At 42.0% G+C, this 20,597-nt stretch overlaps 1 protein-coding gene across 1 annotated transcript in view; it reads right to left on the minus strand.

The window, feature by feature from the left end:
* The window catches only part of SPATA13 (spermatogenesis associated 13), a 158,136-nt gene that overhangs the window by 75,738 nt on the left and 61,801 nt on the right, over positions 1 to 20,597 (minus strand). Inside the window, exon 2 of the mRNA XM_059684002.1 lies at positions 9,678 to 11,330. Coding sequence (XP_059539985.1) covers positions 9,678 to 11,165 — 1,488 coding nt within the window. The 5' untranslated portion in view covers positions 11,166 to 11,330. The remainder of the gene's footprint in view (positions 1 to 9,677; positions 11,331 to 20,597) is intronic.

Here is a 20,597-nt window from a genome sequence, read left to right on the forward strand (position 1 = left end):
TCTTTGTAGTGGTTCTCAACCTTCTGGCCCTTTAAATACAGTTCCTCATGTTGTGACCCAACCATAAAATTATTTTCATTGCTACTTCATAACTGTAATGTTGCTACTGTTATGAATCGTAATGTAAATATCTGATATGCAGGATGGTCTTAGGCGACCCCTGTGAAAGGGTCGTTCGACTGCCAAAGGGGTCGTGACCCACAGGTTGAGAACCGCTGCTCTATGGCCACTGAAAAAAACAGACCTAGGGGATATGGTGCTTCCTAAGGTCATAATTATGTTCATGGTGAGACTGCTCATATCTTTCTTATATTACTGTACTCTTTCTTTTTTTTAAAAAAAAAATATTTTTATTGATTTCAGAGAGGGAGAGGGAGAAACATCAGTGATGAAAGAGACTCATTGATCATCTGTCTCCTGCACTCCCCCTACTGGGGATAGAGCACACAGCCCAGTACCTGACCAGGAATCAAACCATGACTTCCTGGTTCATAGGTTAATGCTCAACCACAGAGCCATACCAGCCAGGCTATACTCTTTCTTGCATACAATTTTAAATGGACTCTACGACATGCCTATTTAGATTTTTTTTTGGTTGTTTTTGTTAATCCTCACCTGAGGATCTTTTTCCATTGATTTTTAGGGAGAGTGGAAGAAAGAGGGAAAGACAGAGAGAAACAGTGATGAGAGAGAAACACATCGATTGGTTGCTTCCTGCACACACCCCGACCAGGGCCCAGGCCAAGAGGAACCTGCAACCAAGGTACATGCCCTTGAATGGAATCGAACCTAGGACCTTTTAATCTGCAGGCCAACGCTCTAACCACTGAGCAACCGGTTAGGGCTATTTAGATTTTTAACATTTCACTCAGATTGTGATTATCCTCACCACCTCTGATTGTATCATTGCTGTGTGACTCAAGGATCATTATTTTTGAGGATAGCTGTATGTGTCCTTTATCAAGAAAGCATCTGATAGCCCACCCGGCGTGGCTCAGTGGTTGAGTGTAGACCTATGAACCAGGAGGTCATGGTTCGATTCCCAATCAGGGCACATGCCCTGGTTGTGGGCTCGATCCCCAGTAGGGGGAGTGCAGGAGGCAGGCAGTCAATGATTCCCTCTCATTGTTGATGTTTCTACCTCTCTCTCTCTCTCCCTCTCCCCTCCTCTCTAAAATCAATAAAAAAAATTTTTTAAAAAAGAAAGCATCTTATAAAAATATGTATAGAATTATTGTTTTCATGTAAATGCATATTTGTCATATAGCTGTTAGATAGGATTATAAAATTATTTACACATATACACTCATTATGTAAATTTTAAAAATCAAAATAAAATACCACTATATACCCTCTTGAAGGGCTAGGATTCAAAATACTGACAATACCAAATACTGGCAAGGATGCAGAGAAACTGGAAACCTAAACATTGCTGGGGATGACTACAATGGGATGACTATTTTAGTAACTAGTTTGGCAGTTACAGTTACACACAGAATTACCATATGATGTAGAAATTCAACCCCTAGTTATCTACCCAAGACCGTGGTCGGTAAATTGCGGCTCGCGAGCCACATGCGGCTCTTTGGCCCCTTGAGTGTGGCTCTTCCCAAGCCTTAGGAGTACCCTAATTAAGTTAATAACAATGTACCTACCTATATAGTTTAAAAAATATGGCTCTCAAAAGAAATTTCAATCGTTGTACTGTTGATATTTGGCTCTGTTGACTAATGAGTTTGCCGACCACTGACCCAAGAGAATGAAAACATATGTCCACAAGACTTCCATGTAAATGTTCATAGCAGCATTATTCATAACAGCCAGAAAGTGGAAGCAAGTCAAGTGTATACCAACTGATGAACAGATAAACAAAACATGAGCTAGCCACTCAATTAAATATTATTTGGCCATAAAATGAAATGAAGTACTGATACATGCTACAACATGGGTGAACCTTGAAAAAAAAGATGCTAGGTGAAAGAAGCCAGACACAAATGACCATATATTACCTTATTCTATTTCTTTGAAATATACAGAAAGGTATAATCTACAGGCACAAGAAGCAGATCGGGTTCTAGGAATGGAACAGGAATGCCTGCAAATGAGCATGAGTTTTCTTTCAGGGGTGATGGAAATGTTCTAAAATTAGATAGTTTTGATGGTTGCGTAACTCCATAAATTTACAAACAATCGTTGAGTTGCTACATTAAAAAAACATCGAGACAGAATGCTGATCCATAGTTGCCGAGGCCTTCAGTGGGAGCAAGAACTGACTGCAGAAGGGCATGGGGAACTTTTTGGGATGACAGAAGTGTTCTATTACATGACGGTGATGGTTGCTGCACAACTCTACAAATTTCCTAAAAATCATCAAACTGTTGACTTACAATGGGTGAAGTTTATGTTATGTAAATTATATCTAAATAAAGCTTCTAAAAAAAATCTTGAGCAGACTTTCTAGGGTCATTACATTTATTGTCTGTATATGCAACCCCATCTTTCTGGTTCTAAGAATGGCTCTGTGAAATAAATGTGGATAATTTCTAACCTTCATGAGAATTGTCTGAATCTCCCAACTAGCTATTTGAGTAATCCAAAGAGTAATGTCTAAGTAATCTACAAAGTCAACATTGCATGTATCTGTCTCTCTCATTAAATTATACCGAGACAGCACCTTGGAGCTATCATTCCATATGAAGTACCCATCATCATCATACAATTCCACAATTCGTAATTCACATGGAAATAGGCTTCAATTTAGTCCCTGCTCACCCACTGAACTATTTCAATAGCCAGCTGGAAGGACGCTTTATTTTAGAGACACGGTACCTTGTGGTGCCACAGAATTCCCCTTCTATTTCTTTCCAAGGCTGGGATGAGAGCCAGTGGAGTAGTGGGCAAGGTAAAATCACCACCTTGGGAGAATGCCAGTCACCCGGGTGCAATAACACCCCATTTGTATTCTACAAAACTGAAACCTCCTAGTCAAGCACTCACATCATTTTAACGTTGTAAGTACAATAGCTTCCACCAATGTTAAAGCTACGAATCCTTGTGGGAGAAAATTATAAAACCCTGAAACATTTTTCAAGTAAACTGAGGCTCAGAAAAGGAAAGTGATTTTCCACAAGGTGCCATCAGGTTGGCGGGCTGGGATAACAACCCCAATTCAGCTGTAGTCCATTGTTTTTGTGGCTTGATTACTGATCCCAATACAATAATATCCTCCCAATCACCCCGTCACCTTTGACTTCTCACTCTCCTAAAACATTCAAATGCTAGTTAAAAATATAAATTGTGAAATCGTTTTTGGAATCATCCCCTACTCTCCATTTCCATGGTCTTAGCGCAGACTTCATTACCTCTGAACCTACTGAGGGACACTGTCTCTCCCCAGGGCCACTGCCCTCCCCATCCTCTCTGCAGAGCTGGTCCCCTCTACAGTCCCTGGTTAAACACCTCTTGGGGTTTCTACTGCCTGCAGGGTAAAGTCTAAACTCCACAGGTCCAAGTAAGGACCTTCCTAATTATGTACAGACCTATCTCTCCAATCTTATCTCTCACTTCTCCACCCAGCTACCCTGTGCAGTTCCCTTAGCCCAACAAATTAGCCTCTTTGTGGACACTTATTATTTGCAAAGCTCAGTGCTAAGTACTCTACATGTATCACCTCATTTAATCTTCACAGCAACCCTATGTGGTAGGTAGGTATCTTACTACTCCCAGTTTACAGGGGAGGAAAATGAAGCTTAGATAACTCCTCTGGCTGACAGGGTCCTGTTACAGGACCCGCCTCCTCACCCATGCTGTTACAGTTGGCCTGGAAGGCCCTGCCGCTCCTCTACTGCTGCTCCCTATACCCCCACCATAATCTTTGAGGCCTCACCCAACTGACCTCCCCTAATCACGCCATTCTTCACCCAGAGTTAATAATCCTATCTTTGGAGCTCCCATGCTTCTTCTTACATTCCTCATTAGAAACTCATCACACTATGTCATAATTATCTCTATACATTCCAATCTAACAATTAGACTATGAACTGAAGAAAATAAGAACAGCTTTAAACACACACACACACACACACAAACACTCTTTCTTGCCCTCACCGGTTGGGCTAAGTGGATAGAGCATTGACCTGCAGACAGAAGGATCCTGGGTTCGATTCTGGTCAAGGGCATGTACCTCGGTTGCAGGCTCCTCCCAGGCCCCGGCCCTGGTTGAGGCATGTGCAGGAGGCAACCAATCAATGCATTTCTCTCACATTGATATTTCTTTCTGTCTTTCCCTCTCTTCTACTCTCTCTTAAAATCAATGGAAAAATATCCTTGGGTGAGGATTAAAAAATAAAAACAAAGAAAAATAAACATACAACTTTTTCTTGTCCCTATGTCTGGCATATAGTAGTCAGGTAATAAATGAACAAGGTACATTACTATTTATTATGTGTTGTTTCATTTACTCCTGTTCCTTCCTTATATATTCTATTTCAGAGCCTTATTACCTCTGAGTTCTTATTGGCAATACATTCCTGATAGCGTTCCCTCTGGTTACCTTTCTTTCCAATGGTGGATTAATTTTTCCAAAACACCGTTCTGAGCCTGACTCTTCTCTGTTCAAAACATCCTTGACTCCTCGGCAGTTACCAAGTAACGTATAGATTCTTTAACTCTGGAATTTCAGAGTGTCCATCATCTGGATAATTTCATCCTAACTTGCATGATTTCCCTACACCAAACCAAATTATGTTATTTCTTGTTCTCTCAAATCACACAAAATCTCTGTACATCTGACTACTGAAATGCCCCACCTTTCCCTCCATAACTACCTGCAAAAATCTCACCTTTTTCAAATCACAGTTGATCACCCTTATTAAGCCTTCCTTGACTTGGTACATGAGGGAAAACTACAACTCTTCCGAAATCCTAGAGCATTATGGTTTTACCTCTTTTGGGATATTTAATACATTCTGCATAGTTCTACTATGATTTAGACACACCTTAGCTCATCTATAATTTCCTTGACAACATCAACTACTCTTCCTTATAGAACTATGCCTGTTTCATACCTGGCAGGTGCTTAACAAATTTAGTTTGGTGCATTATTAAAATAATACAAAGACTGGGTTATGGTAAAACCTACCTCTGAGGCATTTAAAAGAAATTAATGTGAAGTCAAACTAATTGAAGAACTTCACAATCTTCCCTAAGGCTAAACTGGCGTTTAAAAACCAGTTTTGAAAAAAACTGGCCTTAACTGGCCCATATCTTAAGAAGTCAGGTCAACCTAGGATGGAAAAACCATCTAAACTGATAGTAATCATCACAGAGTGACAGCCAGTGTTAAACACGAGGCTAAGTGTTTAACATGCCTAATTGTCTTAGTTCTGACAAACCTCCAAGGCAGATAAACCTATTCCACATTCTATCCTTGAACAGATTTCGGCCAACAGAAGTTCAACAGTGTGCCCAATGCTAGGTATCTTTTGAATGGCAGAACCAAGATCCTTACCAAACTAGAAACATTTACCAAAAGACTAAAGCTCCCTATGAAGGAGTTACAGTGGATTCTCATCATTTAAAAGGGCTTCATCTATGGCAGCAAACCAGTGTGCTGCAAGAAGTTATAAACCATTCAACACCTGCCTATTTAGTCAGAGGCACTGACCTCTTTTCTGTTAGACTGTCAAATAAAAAAAAAAAATGACAACAGCCAATACAATAATAGCTCTCTGGTGTGAATGAATCAAAAATACACCTATATTTTTGTCAGATCAGCAAAATATAATATTTCTTGTGGTGTGCCGCCAAATTTTAGTTATTAGTTTATGTGTGTCATGAGATGAAAAAGGTTGAAATCACTATCTATGGCATAGTTCAACACTATCACGAATTACTGAATCTATACTGCACAACTAAGGACAGGACCCTGTTACCCGTGACCCAATTCAGCCAAAGGCATTATTGCGTGACTGGGTAGGAAAACCAGCATTAATACTAAATTCCTGTGCCTGTACCTTTATAATGTTTAGGGAGCACATAAATGCTACACTGCATGTTTAAATCAAATAACAATTTTAGGAATTCCTTCAATTGATCTTTGTTCTCACAACAAAGTTTACCACTAGGTGGCAGAAGTATAACATTAAGGAGGTGATGTTTCTACAATGCTTTATAAATGAAGCCTGACATTTTCCAACTCCTTTTTATAGTAACATAAAATTGTGTTAAACAGCTTAGAGTTTAAAAAAATATTTTGTCACTTTTAGAGTGGCTAGTTACAAATAAATGATTTTAAATAAAAAATTAATCTCACTTATTGAAAATACATTATATATTAAATATCATAATATGCAGATTCCAACCTTTTGTACTCAATAATCACCACAGCTTAAACTAGCTTTGCACATGAAAACAGAACTATACTATCAATACATTAAAAAAACACTATACATTAAGATACAATAGACTGAAATTTAATTTTGTGTAATGCTATACAACGTAAATAAAAACTGCTTTTAACACATGAAGGTTGGAATTCTTGCATTTTGCAAGGTGTTTTTTGTTTTTATTTGTTTCATTTTGTTTGTATTTTGTTTCTAAATGTCAAAATAAAAGAGAAAGTCTGGGTCTTCTAGCTTCCAGAATTGTAACAAAATAAATTTCTGTTGTTTAAGCAAAAATAAATAATAAATAAATGAATAAGAAGAAGTTTTAGGTTATATTTTACAAGCACTTCCCTTCAAGTAAAACTAAAGATCACCAATACATAAAATAAAAATTGGGCAAAATTATCACTATATTTTTCTCTTTTTGACATTTACATTAAAAGTACAAGAGGAAGCTTGATGTGCTATATAAGAATTTTGAGGATATGAATACAACTTAAAAATGTGATGACTATCTTAAGGCAAATTTATAGAATTATCTATCAATATATATGGAATTTTAATAACTTGTGTCCATCTGCTTTCTCTATTTAGTGGTCCCTTGTGGGTAGAAATTAAATCGTATATAATTAAGAATAACAAATATACCTGATCAAATCACTGGGGAAGTAACTAAGTTTGAAATTAACCCTTTCATGGCCCTGGCCGGGTAACTCCGTTAGTTAGAGTATTGCTCCGATACACCAAGGTTGTGGGTTCGATCCCTGGTCAGGACACATACAATGAATAGATAAATAAGTGGAACAACAAATTAATGTTTCTCTGCCTCCCAAAATAATTTTTTTTTAAAAGAAACTAACCCTTGCATATATTCACTTAATATACACTCAGGAATAAAATATTTTAATGATTATTTACTAATTTTGTTAAACAAAAAATAAAATCTCCACCTTAACATAAAAACCCTCTAGACCTATGCAAATTATTTTACGTATGGGAAGTAGGGGGGTGGGAAGGATAGTCCCAAACCCTCAGTGTGACAGTTCAGGGTGTTTGGTGGAAGGCATTGTGCTTCATCTCATCAACCAGGAAGGAGTGAAGCCCCGACTGGTTCAGGTCTTGGCCAATTACATAAAGCAGAGCTAGCAGCACTGGAATGCCTTCCCAAAGCTGGCAGCGAGTCCTGTGTCCTCACAACTGTTCCACAAGGCTTCTTTGGAAATCTGCAAATGAACAAATGGTGCTCATATAGAAGACTTCTGGAAGACATACTGGCCCTGAAGTCTCACATAAACCTAGGTCCACAAAGTGATGCCAATTCACTGCTCTGGCTGCCCAGGGTTCCTTCAGGCTGATTTAATGGTATATCTGAAAGTCATCTGCAATAGGCTTTGCTTTCTAAGTCTCTCTGCAAAGCAAAGGTAAAAAATGGACTATCCATACATCAAAATAAAAAGCTTCTGCACAAGAAAGCAAAATAAACCGTTAAAACAACAATGAGGTACCACCTCACACCTGTCAGAATGGCTACCATCAACAAATGACAAGTGCTAGTGAGGATGTGGAGAAAAGGGAGCCCTAGTGTACTGCTGGTGGGAATGCAGACTGATGCAGCCATTATGAAAAACAGTATGGAGTTTCCTCAAAAAATTAAATATGGAACTGCCATTTGACCCAGTGATCCCACTTCTAGGAATATATCCTACGAAACCCGAAGCACCAATCAGAAAGAATGTATGCACCACTATGTTCATAGCAGTACAATTTACAATGGCTAAGATCTGGAAACAGCCCAAGTGCCCATCAATAGATGAGTGGATAAAAAAGCTGTGGTATATTTATACCATGGAATACTCTACAGCAGTAAAAAAGAAGTATCTATTACCCTTTGAAACAGCATGGAGGGACCTGGAGAGTATCATGCTAAGTGAAATAAGGCAGTCAGAGAAAGACAAGTACCACATGATCTCACTCATATGTGGAATCTGATAAACAAAATAAACTAATGAACGGAGTGGATCCAAGAACATGGAAGCATGGAAGACAGTGTGGAATCTCAGAGGGAAGGCGGGGGAGGGTGGGTAGATGGGAGCAAATCAACCAAAGACCTTGCATGCATATTGTATAACCCATGGACACAGACAATAGGGTGGTGAAGGCCTGGGGCAGGGGGGGCGGGCAGGGACGGGCTGGAGGGGGTCAATGGGGGGATAAAAGAGGAGGGACATATGTGATACTCTCAACAATAAAGATTTTTTTTAAATGGACACTCCAAAAGCTCTCCAGCTTCCAAAAGATGTAGCATAATCATTTATCAGCAGCATTAATCCAAAACTGAGTTCTTCTTTAGGGATCAGGGGGATGAAATAGTTGCTAGGGGATTATTTTCTATGGCAAGCACCAATTTACACCTGTAAAACAGTCTAGAAATATATGTGAAGAATAATTTGCAATATATACACATGAATGCATTTGCTCATCTTTCAGCTCTGTAAGGTAATATTACCGAATGCATTTATAAAGTGAAAATTATACAGTGAGGTAAGTTGTCTGGCTTGATAGGATATGAAAAGAACATTGCTTTTGTAGCCTTGACAGTTATTAGCTGATTCAATTCATGAGATGCTTATGTTCTCCTCTAAAAATAAGTTCAATAACCATCATAAAAGTTGCTTTGAACCAGCATTGCTCAGGGCTTGACAGGTATCAAACTGCACATTTCTAATTCATTCCCAGGAAGTAAAACAGACTTAGAACACGTAATGGTCTCTTAACACAAAGAATCTCATTTATATGCACTCAGTTGAAAAGGATACAGAAACCATTTAAAATATAAAGAGGAGAAGTATGTGGGTAATAACAAATGTACCAAAAATAAAAATTTTGAGAGCCCCTATTAGCTGCTTGGAATGGAAGACAGGTCTTTTTCAACTACCCCACCCCCACCCCCAATCTAGCACATAGTTGGTTCTCAATAAATATCTTTTGAATATATGGTGTGGTAAGTGCCATCCCAAGAAATTTCCTACGTTAGTCATTCATTTCAAAAGAGATAAAGACAACCGCTGAATGTGGTAAGCAGCAGGTTGACAATAATTGTAATGGTGGGACAATCAGCAGAGTCCGCCTGCTCCTGCGGTTAAGGTAAAGAAAAAGAGAAAACGCCAAGGAAAGCACGTGTGCATCTGGGCAACCTCCAGCGAGGACGAAGGGGGCGCTGTCCCAAGCACCCGTCCTGCCTCGGGGAGTGTGCAAGAGGCCCTGCCCTGCCCTGCCCAGCTCTGCCCTTACCTCCTCCTCCTTTTCTTCTGGACCCGAAGCCTCGCCGAGGCTCAGCTGAGGGCGGCTCCTGGACCCGCTGTCCTCACTGCCGTCGTCACACGTGGCTTGCACCAAATCCGGGAAGGGCACAGGACCTTCTGCCCTTTCGTTACTGTCCACTGAGCTCAGGGACAGCGCGCTGAGGTTGTTGGGGTCCTTCCCGGATGGGCTCTGGGGGCTAGGGGGCTTGGGGGCGGTGGGCCTTAGAGGCGTGGGCTGCTCGGGTTCCCATGTAAACTGGCTGCCAGGTTTTGGCTCAAGGGAGTCTTTGCGCGCTGCTTCCTGGGCAGGCGGGCTTGGCAACGCGCTGCCGGTGCCAGGACCGCCGCTCTGGGCCTCGAGAGGAAACACCGCGGTCTCCACGTCCACGTGGGGCCCCCGCGGCCCTGCTGGGCTGAAGTCCGGGGCCGGGCCGGCCCTCCTGCTCTCCGGCTCCGCGCTGCTGGACGCCCGGCGCGAGTAGTCGTCGTGCAGGCGGCTGCGGGGCCCGGGACGCGGGGCGGCGTCGCCGGGGCAGGGCGCCTCGCCCTTGGGACGCTCTCGCTTCCAGGCCGCGTCCGTGGCGCTGCTCACCAGCCTGAGGACCCGGTCGAAGTCCTTGGCCCTGATGGGGCTCTTCCAGCGTTTCGTCCTCCGCTCGGACCCGCCGAGCTTCTCCGAGTCGGCAGAGCAGCTGCTCAGCGTCCGTCGGGGCGCCGGCCGGTCGGGCGCCGTCCGGAGGTCGGCCAGGTTGGAGGCGGACTTCCTCTTGAAGGAGCTCTTCCTCAGGAAGCTCAGGTTGTCGGTGCTCTTGCTTCTCCGGTAGGCGACGCTGTTGATCTCCGAGTCCTTCACGAGGATGGCGCACACTGGGGGCTCCGCGAGGCCCGGGGACTCGGGCGGGCCCGGCAGCTGCGGCTCCGCGTCCCGGAGGCTGATGCGGCCCAGGCCGTAGGCGCGGCGCAGGCTGCGGGAGCGGTGCGTGCTCCTCTGGAAGGCGTCGTCCGCCTCCTCGGGGTCCGAGCCGTCGGACACGGGCCCAGGCTGGGGCGGCCCGCCCGCGGGGATGGCCACGGCCGCCCCGTTGGGGAGGGCAGGGCCCACATCAGGCTCCGAGGCCTCCTCCTTGGCTGCATCGGAGCCCTCTCGGTTTTGAATTCCTTGAAAGACGGAGGACTTGAGTTTTTTAAAGGATCCCATCTTCCGGAAGGAGGCCAGGGCGTTCCAGGTGGAAGAGTGCCCCATCAGCACCACGGAGCGGGGCCGCTCGGGGTGGGCGCCCGTCCTCTTCCTGCTCACGGAGAAGAGGCGCACGAACTTGGCGGGGCCCGGCCTGGGGTCCTGGGCTTCTGCGTCGCCGCCTCCGCCGCATCCTCCGTTCCGACAGGCCGGGTAGGTCACCGTGCCGGGGTCTGTGGGATCCGAGACTGGACAGGGGATCGCAGCAACTCGCCCGTGGCCGTTCTGGGCTGTGGTCATGTTCTCGGAGCTGGAAGCCTGTGGCCACGGGGCGGCGCGGCTCAACCCCACGTGCGCACCTGTGTCCGCTGGTCCCAGGTACAGACCTTCATCGCTGAGGCTGCTGCCCGCCTGGCTTTCACACCTGCTTTGCACATCAGGCTCCTCCTCAGTTGTGGCCACTGCCTGCAGCAGAAAACAAAGCAGGATTTAGCCATTTCCCCCACGGAAAAACCTTTAAAACAGGGGCTAGTTATTTTGCTTAAGAACTGCTAATAAACAAACAAACAAAAAAGGCATGCCCCATAAATGATCTGATCAAACAAAAAGTTATACATTACGTTCAAATTTTACTTTTTTTCTAATTCATTTCACAAATTAAAGGGAAAAATGCAAATATACATTCCTTTAAAAAAAGATAATTATGGGTTGTGCATTCAATATAATGGTAAACTCCTGAATTTATTGGAACTTGTTTAAAAGTTTTGAAAAACTACTGGAATAAAAAAGCCAAGGCATCATTCAAGACTGTCTTCTCTTTATTTAAAAAAGAAGAAACTTTGGCCAGGCTGGTATGCTCAGTGGTTGAGCCTTGACCTATGAATCAGAAGGTCATGGTTCAATTCAGGATCAGGGCACATTCCAGGGGTTGCTGGCTCAATCCCCAGTGTAGGGGTGTGCAGGAGGCAGCCAATCAATGATTCTCATGATTGATCTTTCTATCTCTCTCTCCCTTACTCTCTGAAATCAATAAAAATATATTTTAAAAATAAAAATATTTTGGTTTTAATTAATAATTTAAAAAGCAACGATTTCAAAATGTGTCACAGCAAATTGTCAACTTAAGTATAAAACAGCTAATGGGCAGACTGAGTGCTTAGTATGCACAAGAACTAGTGCAAAATGCTCTCAGCTGCTTACTGTCTACAGAATACCCCAAAACTAATGAGAGAGCTACAAAATGCTACAGGGACATGAGTGGGAGGGACCAAGCTGAGGTTGCATTAGGTCAACTTTGTGAAGGTAATCACATTAGTGAGGGGCTTCTGTCAACAGTATTCTAACTGGCTGAGAAATGAAGAGAGACATGAATACTGAAGTACTAGAAATTCAGAAACAAAAATTCAAATTAAATACTGCACCTTCTTCCTTCTTGCACATGTCCTGAAGCCCAGCACACACCTGTGTCCATGTTGTCTCCCCTCCTCCCCCGCCCCCAGCCCCAAGTGAAAAGCCTGCTTTCCTTAACTCTTTCCATCAACCCAAGTCCTCCACAGCCTTCAAAAGCCAGCTTAAATGGTACAGTCCCCCTGTTCTTAATTAATGACTGGTGAATGAATGAAGGATCATGATAATAACCCTAAAAGGCTACCATTTATTAAGTACTTACTACATGTCAGGCCCTTGTACTAAGTGCTTTAGAAACAACATGCTACAGAGTACTCATGCAAACCTAAGAGGTCAATAGAATGATTTTCATTTCATAGATAATCAAATGGATGCTTGGCAGACCAGGTAATCTGTCAAGGGACCCTGCAGCTGCCCCTCAAAAGCCTATGCTTATCCCCTTTGCTTCAAACTCATGAACAAACGGAAAGGCAGAGGTGGGACAGGCAATGCAGGTGTCTGACTCCAAGTTCAGTGCCTCATGACATAACTCTGATTTAAGTCAAACCCCTGAAGTCCTTATAGCACCAGTCCTTATGACTCCAAAGGTAAAATTAAAAGCAAAAGCCCTAGCCGGTTTGGCTCAGTGGATAGAGCATCAGCCTGGGGACTCAAGGGTCCTAGATTCAATTCCGGTTAAGAGCACATGCCTGGGTTGCCGGCTTGATCCCCAGTGTGGGGCATGCAGGGGGCAGCCAGTCAATGATTCTCATCATTGATGTTTCTCTCTCTCTCTCCCTTCCTCTCTGAAATCAATAAAAATATATTTTTTAAAAATTAAAAGCAAAAGAGAAGACAAGAAAGTTGTATAAAGACCTTGAGATTTAACTTAGCCTTTTTGAGTGCAGAAGAAAATCTGACTTCATGCGAAGAGGCCTGCTCGGCTTCTTTTCACATTCTCAGATGGGTTCATATTTATTTGCCCCTATGTCATGCCCAGTTAAAAATGATGCTCATGGCCAGCCATAGCTAGAGGGCTGATTCCATCTGAGACCAGGTACAATACAGAGACTTCAACCCCTGGAGCCTTTCTGATGTTCAGTCACCCAATTCTAATAATCAGAAGCTGATGGGGCTACCACATGCTCTCTGCAGTTTAATGTTCTAAAGGAGCAATTGGGGGCCTGAAGAGCTGTAGGTTGCAAATTTATGAGCCACATAAGCTAAGTCTTGAATCACCCCAGCACTGAGGCTGGATGTGACATCTAACCAGTTGCAAAATGAATCCAACACTTAGCATACTCTGTCCACCTATACGTATGAACTCTGGGAGGAACTGGGGATTGTGGCTGTTTCAGCTTTTTAGATTCTTGAAATAATGAAGTCAGTCTATACAGAGTCCAGTCCAACCCCAGGTACTGACAGGCAACATATTATCTATAATAATAAAAGCATAATATGCTAATTAGACCGGACAGCTGAACAACCTTTCAGACGTCATTCCGGACAAAACTGGCAGCGTGGGCCAAGGCAGAGGCAGTTAGGGGCAATCAAGCAGGCAGGTGAGCAGTTACGGGAAATCAGGCAGGCAGGCAGAGTGGTTAGGGGCGATCAGGCAGGCAAACAAACAGTTAGGGGCGATCAGGCAGGCAGGCAGGCAGTTAGGAGTCAGTGGTCCTGGATTGCGAGAGGGAGGTCCAACTGCCCCACAGGGATCGGGCCTAAACCAGCAGATGGACATCCCCCGAGGGGGTCCCAGATTGCAAGAGGGTACAGGCCAGGCTGAGGGACCCCCACGCCCCATGCACGAATTTCGTGCACCAGGCCTCTAGTGGGGTAATAATGGTCTTCTTATGATTTGTACTGGATACAGAAAAACAGGCAGGAGCCCTTATTGTGTAATCTGGCTGGACAAAAACAGATTACTAACACAGCTAGAGGGCACTAGGAGACCTTTTATAACCCAGGATGAAACTGTGTTAAACTGATCCTAAGGGCTCAAGGGGTATAGGAAAGTGCTTGATAAAATGTTGGGTAGTTTGAGCATGTTCTATGAAAGACATGAAGCCAGGCCTAGGTTCTAAACTCAGTATTGTCACATGAATCTTAAGTAAAGTCATTTCAGGAATCTGTGCTTCAGTGTCATCTATAAAAGACGAAGTGCCAACATTTATGTATATATCAGCCAACTAATCAATTCATAAGCCTGTATTGGGCACAGAGATCTGTGCGGGCCCTGTGATGAATTCAAGGCAATTACAAGGTGATGGTCCATTCCAGATAGGAAACTGGCATGAGCAAAGAAGAGTAAGGAATATAGGTATGATTGGGAGGCAGTATATTTGGGTGGCCAGCTATCCCAATTAGCCCAGCAGTGAGATATTTTCCATGATGTGGGACTCTCATGGCTGAAACTGGGAAAGTTCTTAGCAAACTGGGATGACTGGCCACCCTACCTTAAGTAAAATAATATAGTTGGAAGGATGGCTTGATGTAATATAGGAGTAGAAATAAAGGTGAGAACAGGCTAAGCCTACACACCATTAGTCTAACACTTTAAGACTGTCTGCAGGTGTCACCTTCTTTAGGAATTCCTTCCTGATTCCACTCAAATAAATTAATCCCTTACTCTGTGGGTTACAGATGTCTCCCCAAGTTGCTTTACCCAAACATATTACAATGATAGGTTTATATGGCTGCCTTCAGAACAAGACTGTGAACTCTTAAGCAGTAAAAACGATGTACTTTGCACATTTAGATTATTTAAAACTAGAGGCCTGATGCACGAAGATTCATGCAAGAATGGGCCTTCCTTCCCCTGGCTGCCAGCACTGCCTTCGCTCTGGCTGGAGCCACCTTTGTGCCTTTCCACACTGCCCAGAGGCCTGGAGCGGTGCGGAACGTGTGTCCTGCCCCGCCCCCGGCAGCTTGGTGCCTGTCTATGCAAATTAACCCTCCATCTTTGTTGGGTTAATTTGCATACTCACTCCTGATTGGCTGGTGGGCATTGCAAAGGTACAATTTGCATCTTTCTCTTTTATTAGTGTAGATTATCTTGATGTGAAATTGTATCAAGTTCTCCTTCCTTCTCAATATCTGTCCCAAGGTAACAATTCATTACTATATACCACTATTATTTTTCCAATGTGAAGATGTTTAGATTTTTACAACACTAAGAAGTCTAAGTAAAACTTAAGTTTTAGGATGGAGATCCAGTAAAATACATGCAGAATATCAGTTTCTAATTGAGGCAACATGCTTTTCAAAAAATCATTGCCTTACTATTTCGTTCATGTAGCTGAACAATGTGATTGTTGTGTGCTACTTGGAAAGAAACTGAAAATCACGGAAGAAAGCTTTTCCTGGAATTTCCAAGTAACACCAAGTTGCATTATTTAGAACTAACACTTTGACCTCTATTAACAAGGATTGCAATTCAGTCAGTGGTTTTGTAGCAAGGCTTGTAAATTGTGGAAACTCTGCCAGAGATATTTATGAACAGAACTACAAGAAAGACTTTTAGATGGGAATATTGTGAAATCCATTGTCTACAAGCTAGGTTCTGGGGTGTATGAACTTTAGAATAGAACATTTTAGTCATAATGAGAATTCTCTGAAAACAACTATGACCAGTACTTGTTAAATAAGAACTTGTACTTGAAATTCAGGAATATATATCAAGTTAAATGTACAAACAAGACGGTTTTTGTAATATGTTGGTGTAAATTATAGAAACTACAACACTGAAAAGCAAACAAACATTGAAATCTAATGCTAAAGGATGAAATCTGAAGTGCTAAAGGATTGAAATCTGAAATGCTAAAGGAGTGAAAGTATAGGTCCTTGAATCACAGCACTATAGAGCTAAGGAGCATGTGATCACTAATTGTAAAGATTAGGATACTCAGGCCCAGTGGGTCAGCCTACTGTTGGTGAAAGCACAGTGGGCTGGGAATCAGAGGGACCAGATTCTGACACAGCAGTGCCACCTACTGGCTAAAACCTGTTGGTGGTCCTAGACTTCCTTTCCCTCCCTTACTAGTCACCAAGTGTAAGAGATCCTGGCTCAGTGTGGGCTGCCTCCACCTTAATTCCAGCCTTTAGGACCTTCACATGGATGATTACATTAACCTCCTGACAAGTCTCCTGTCCTCTGGTCTGACTCACCTCCAACCCAGCCACAGTGAACTTCCCAAACTGCAAATGGAGTGGTGTCACGTCATCTAGTGCAGCGGTTCTCAACCTGTGGGTCGCGACCCCTTTGGGGGTTGAACGACCCTTTCACAGGGGTCGCCTAAGACCATCCTGCATATCAGATATTTACATTACAATTCATAACAGTAGCAACATTACAGTTATGAAGTAGCAACGAAAATAATTTTATGGTTGGGTCACAACATGAGGAACTGTATTTAAAGGGCCAGAAGGTTGAGAACCACTGCTCTAGTATCATCGACTACCCTTGGAGATGTTGAGATGTAAATCACCTGAGTCTAGCACACAATACAGTGAGTCTTTCTCATACAACTACGCTCTGGGATATTTTCTTGTTTGCTCCCGGAATTTTTCTCCAGCCATTTTTGTCTCTCAGTAGTGTAGGGAACCACAATCCCCAGGCTCCTGTAACAAGTGGCTTCTGGCCAGGTTGGCCAGGGATCAGCACTGGTGGGAGATGCCAGGGTATTTCTCTGTGTGTGGGCTGCTGCAGGGGCCTTTCCAGCAGCTCTGAGGCTCTTACTTGGCTCCAGCTCCTGCTGGGCAGCTCCTCCTTCCAGGGGTCTGGCTCAAGTAACACCACCTCTTCCCTTTGTCCCTCCAGGCTAGGGGTGGCAGCATCTTCCTGCTATGGCTCATCTGAGCTTCACTGTCTTCTCTTTTGTTTCTCCGCTGTGTAATAATTCTCTTGGTTTGAAATACCTAGAGAAGTTTCTCTTTTTCTGACTGGTAAATATGTGCTTTGCCTAACTTTCATTAATTCAAATAAACTTGTCCCTAGAAGAACTCTTTCCTTTCTATCCAATCCAGATGCCCCTTCTGCATGGGCTCACAGCACCTCGTGCATTTATTTTAGTACTTAACATACTGCTCTGTAATTCTGGTTTTTCTGTCTGTTTTCTCCACTGAACTCTAAAAAGGTTCTTTCAACGCAGAAAGCAAATCTTCTTTAACTCTGTTGTCAGCAGTCAATTCTGATCAGATGAGAATAACACTATTTCTTTGGCATAACTTAGCTGTGTCAACCTATATTTGAGACCAGATAATTCTTAGTTGTGAGGGCTATCCTATGCATTGTAGATATTTAGCAGTATCCCCAGCCACTGCCTTAAAATGATGCTATTAGGAAGAAGAAAAATAAAGTATAGAGAAAACCATGGAAGTGCCATGAGTTAGTTTCACAGTAGTTTCTAAAAACTACTGAAATTTATCATTTTCAATCATAAAACAGTGTTCTATTTATTCTTTGAGGGTACTGATAAAAAAAAAATTTTTAATGATAATATTGTTAGCAAGACAGTTTCCTGTGAAAAAAGCTCAGCTTAATGAATGTTTATATTTCATTATTATAATTAGTGCCTAATTTCGTAAATGCTTTTTTATACATTCAGTGAAAAAGAAAATTTAATAACATAAGAGAGTAAATACCAACATGTTAATAGTTACACTAAGTGATCACTTTTTAACTATCAATGCAGATATTTCATTTTAATAGGTAATCAATTTATCTACAAAAGGTTAGTAACTTAAGTGATTAGATTTCACAGATTATATCTGAGTAAAGTTAATATGACAATTAAGAATACTATAAATAAATGTTTCATAACATACTTAAAATATAGTTAATATTAATGTTCAAATGTAGGTATTAAGACAAATTTTGATTCATTTGTCTCAATGTTAATCAGCAATATTTGAATAAAAAATGTTTAAAGAGTTTCCTAATGTACCTGTGATTATTAGGAATGTGATTTTCTTCAATAAAATTACATATTCCCATTAAAATATAAAATACTTCTTCTCTAAAATATATCTTGGAAATATTAATGCAAGCCATAACTTAGTATTTTTACTACTCTTACACATTTTAGGGCAGTGGTTCTCAACCGTCCTAATGCCACGACCCTTTAATACGCCAGGTACTCGTATGTGGGTGTATCTGCATGTGGGCGGACCCACCTGGATACGGATAGAGGAGTGGTGTCTCGGTTCCTAAGACCATCAAAAATATGTGTTTTCCGATGGTCTTATGTGACCCCTGTGAAAGGGTTGTTCGACCCCCAAAGGGGTGGCGACCCACAGGTTGAGAACCGCTGTTATAGGGTATGCAACAGGAGTGCCCAGCTAGAGTGAATGGGGAGGCTGTGCCACTGGACCGTATTACATAACTTCGCTATACCAAGCCTGGGAGATGTAGCAACTCTACTTAACACACAGAAACAAACACAGAGAAGCAGCCAAAATTAGGAAACAAAGAAACATGTCCCAAATGAAAGAACTGGGCAAAACTCCAGAAAAAGAACTAAGCAAAGTGGAGACAATCAATCTAACTGATACAGAATTCAAAACACTGGTTTTAAGGATACTCAATGAACTTAGGGGAAGAGTAGATGAACTTAGTGAGAACTTCAACAAAGAGATAGGAAGTATAAAAACAGATATAGAAAACATAAAAAAAGAACCAGTCAAAAATGAAGAATATGTTAACTGAAATGAAGAATACATCACAGATAATCAACAGTATACTAGATGAAGCAGAGGATCAGCAATTTGGAAGATAAGAAAGCAGAAAATACCCAATCAAAACAGCAAAAAGAAAAAGAAAAAAAAAATGAGGAAGCTATAAGAAGCCTCTGAGACAACTTCAAGCGTACCAACATTCATATCATGGGGTACCAAAAGGAGAAGAAAGAGAGGAAGGAATTGAAAATCTATCTGACAAATAATTACAGGCCTGACTGGCTCAGTGACTGAATATCGACCTATAGTCATGGTTCGACCAGGAAGTCATGGTTCGATTCCTGGCACATGCCAGGGTAGCAGGCTTAATCCTCAGTGTGGGACATGCAGGAGGCAGCCAATCAATGATTCTCTCTCATCATTGATGTTTACATCTCTCTCTCTCTCTCTCCTCCTCCTCTCTGAAATCAATAAAAATATTTTAAAAAAATAATGACAGAAAACTTCCCTAACCTGGTGAAGAAAATAGACACACAAATCCAGGAAGCATTGGGAGTACCAAATGAGATGAGCCCCCAAAAAACCCACACTAAGACACGTGATAATTAAAATTCCAAAGCTTAAAGACAAAGAGAGAATCTTAAAAGCAACAAGAGAAAAGCAGTTATCTACAAGGGAGTTCCCATAAAAGCTTCCCAACAAGAAAAAGCTATAGGAGTTTTATCACACCAAACCAGTATTACAAGAAATGTTAAAGGGTCTTCTTTAAGAAGAAGGAGGAAAAAAAGATTAAAAAAAAAAATATGAATAATAAAATGGCAATAAATACTTATATATCAACAATTACTTTAAATGCAAATGGATTAAGTGCTCCATTCAAAAGACATAAGAGGGCTGAATGGATAACAAAACAAGACCCATATATATGCTATAAGAGACTCACTTCAGATTTAAAAACACACACAGACTGAAAGTAAAAGGATGGAAAAAGGTATTTCATGAAAATGGAAACAAACAGTCCTGGGCAGAGTTGCCCAGCAGTTAAAGCATTGATCCGCACACCGAAGGGTCGAGGGTTCGATTCCCAGTCAAGGGCACGTACCTGGGTTGCAGGTTCAATCCCTGGCCCCGGTCAGGGCACATTCGGGAGACAACCAATTGATGTGTCTCTCTCACATCAATGTTTCTCTCTCTCCTGTCTCTCTCCCCCTCCCTTCCTCCTTCCTTCCCATTCTCTCTGAAAAGCAATTGAAAAAATATACTCATGTGAGGACTAACCAAAAAGAAAGAAAATGGAAACAAACAAAAAGCTGGGGTAGCAATACTTATACTAGACAAAACGCATTTTAGAGCAAAGGCTATATAGGGAGATAAAAAATAATAGTAATAAAATAAAACAAAGGCTATATAAGATGAGACAAAGAAGGAGGACCCAGTAATTCCACTTCTGGGTATTTATCTGAAGAAACCCCAAACAAACATATGCATCCATGTTTACTGCAGCATTATTCACAATACTCAAGATATGGAAGCAACCTAAGTGTCCATCAACAGATGAATGGATAAAGAAGAAGTGGTACATACATTTGATGGAATATGACTCAGTTATAAAAAAGAATAAAATCTTACTTTGGCTGTTGTGGCTCAGTTGGTTGAATATCATCCTATGCT

This window comes from Myotis daubentonii, chromosome 2 (assembly GCF_963259705.1).
Source record: "Myotis daubentonii chromosome 2, mMyoDau2.1, whole genome shotgun sequence".
NCBI classification, from domain to species: domain Eukaryota; kingdom Metazoa; phylum Chordata; class Mammalia; order Chiroptera; family Vespertilionidae; genus Myotis; species Myotis daubentonii.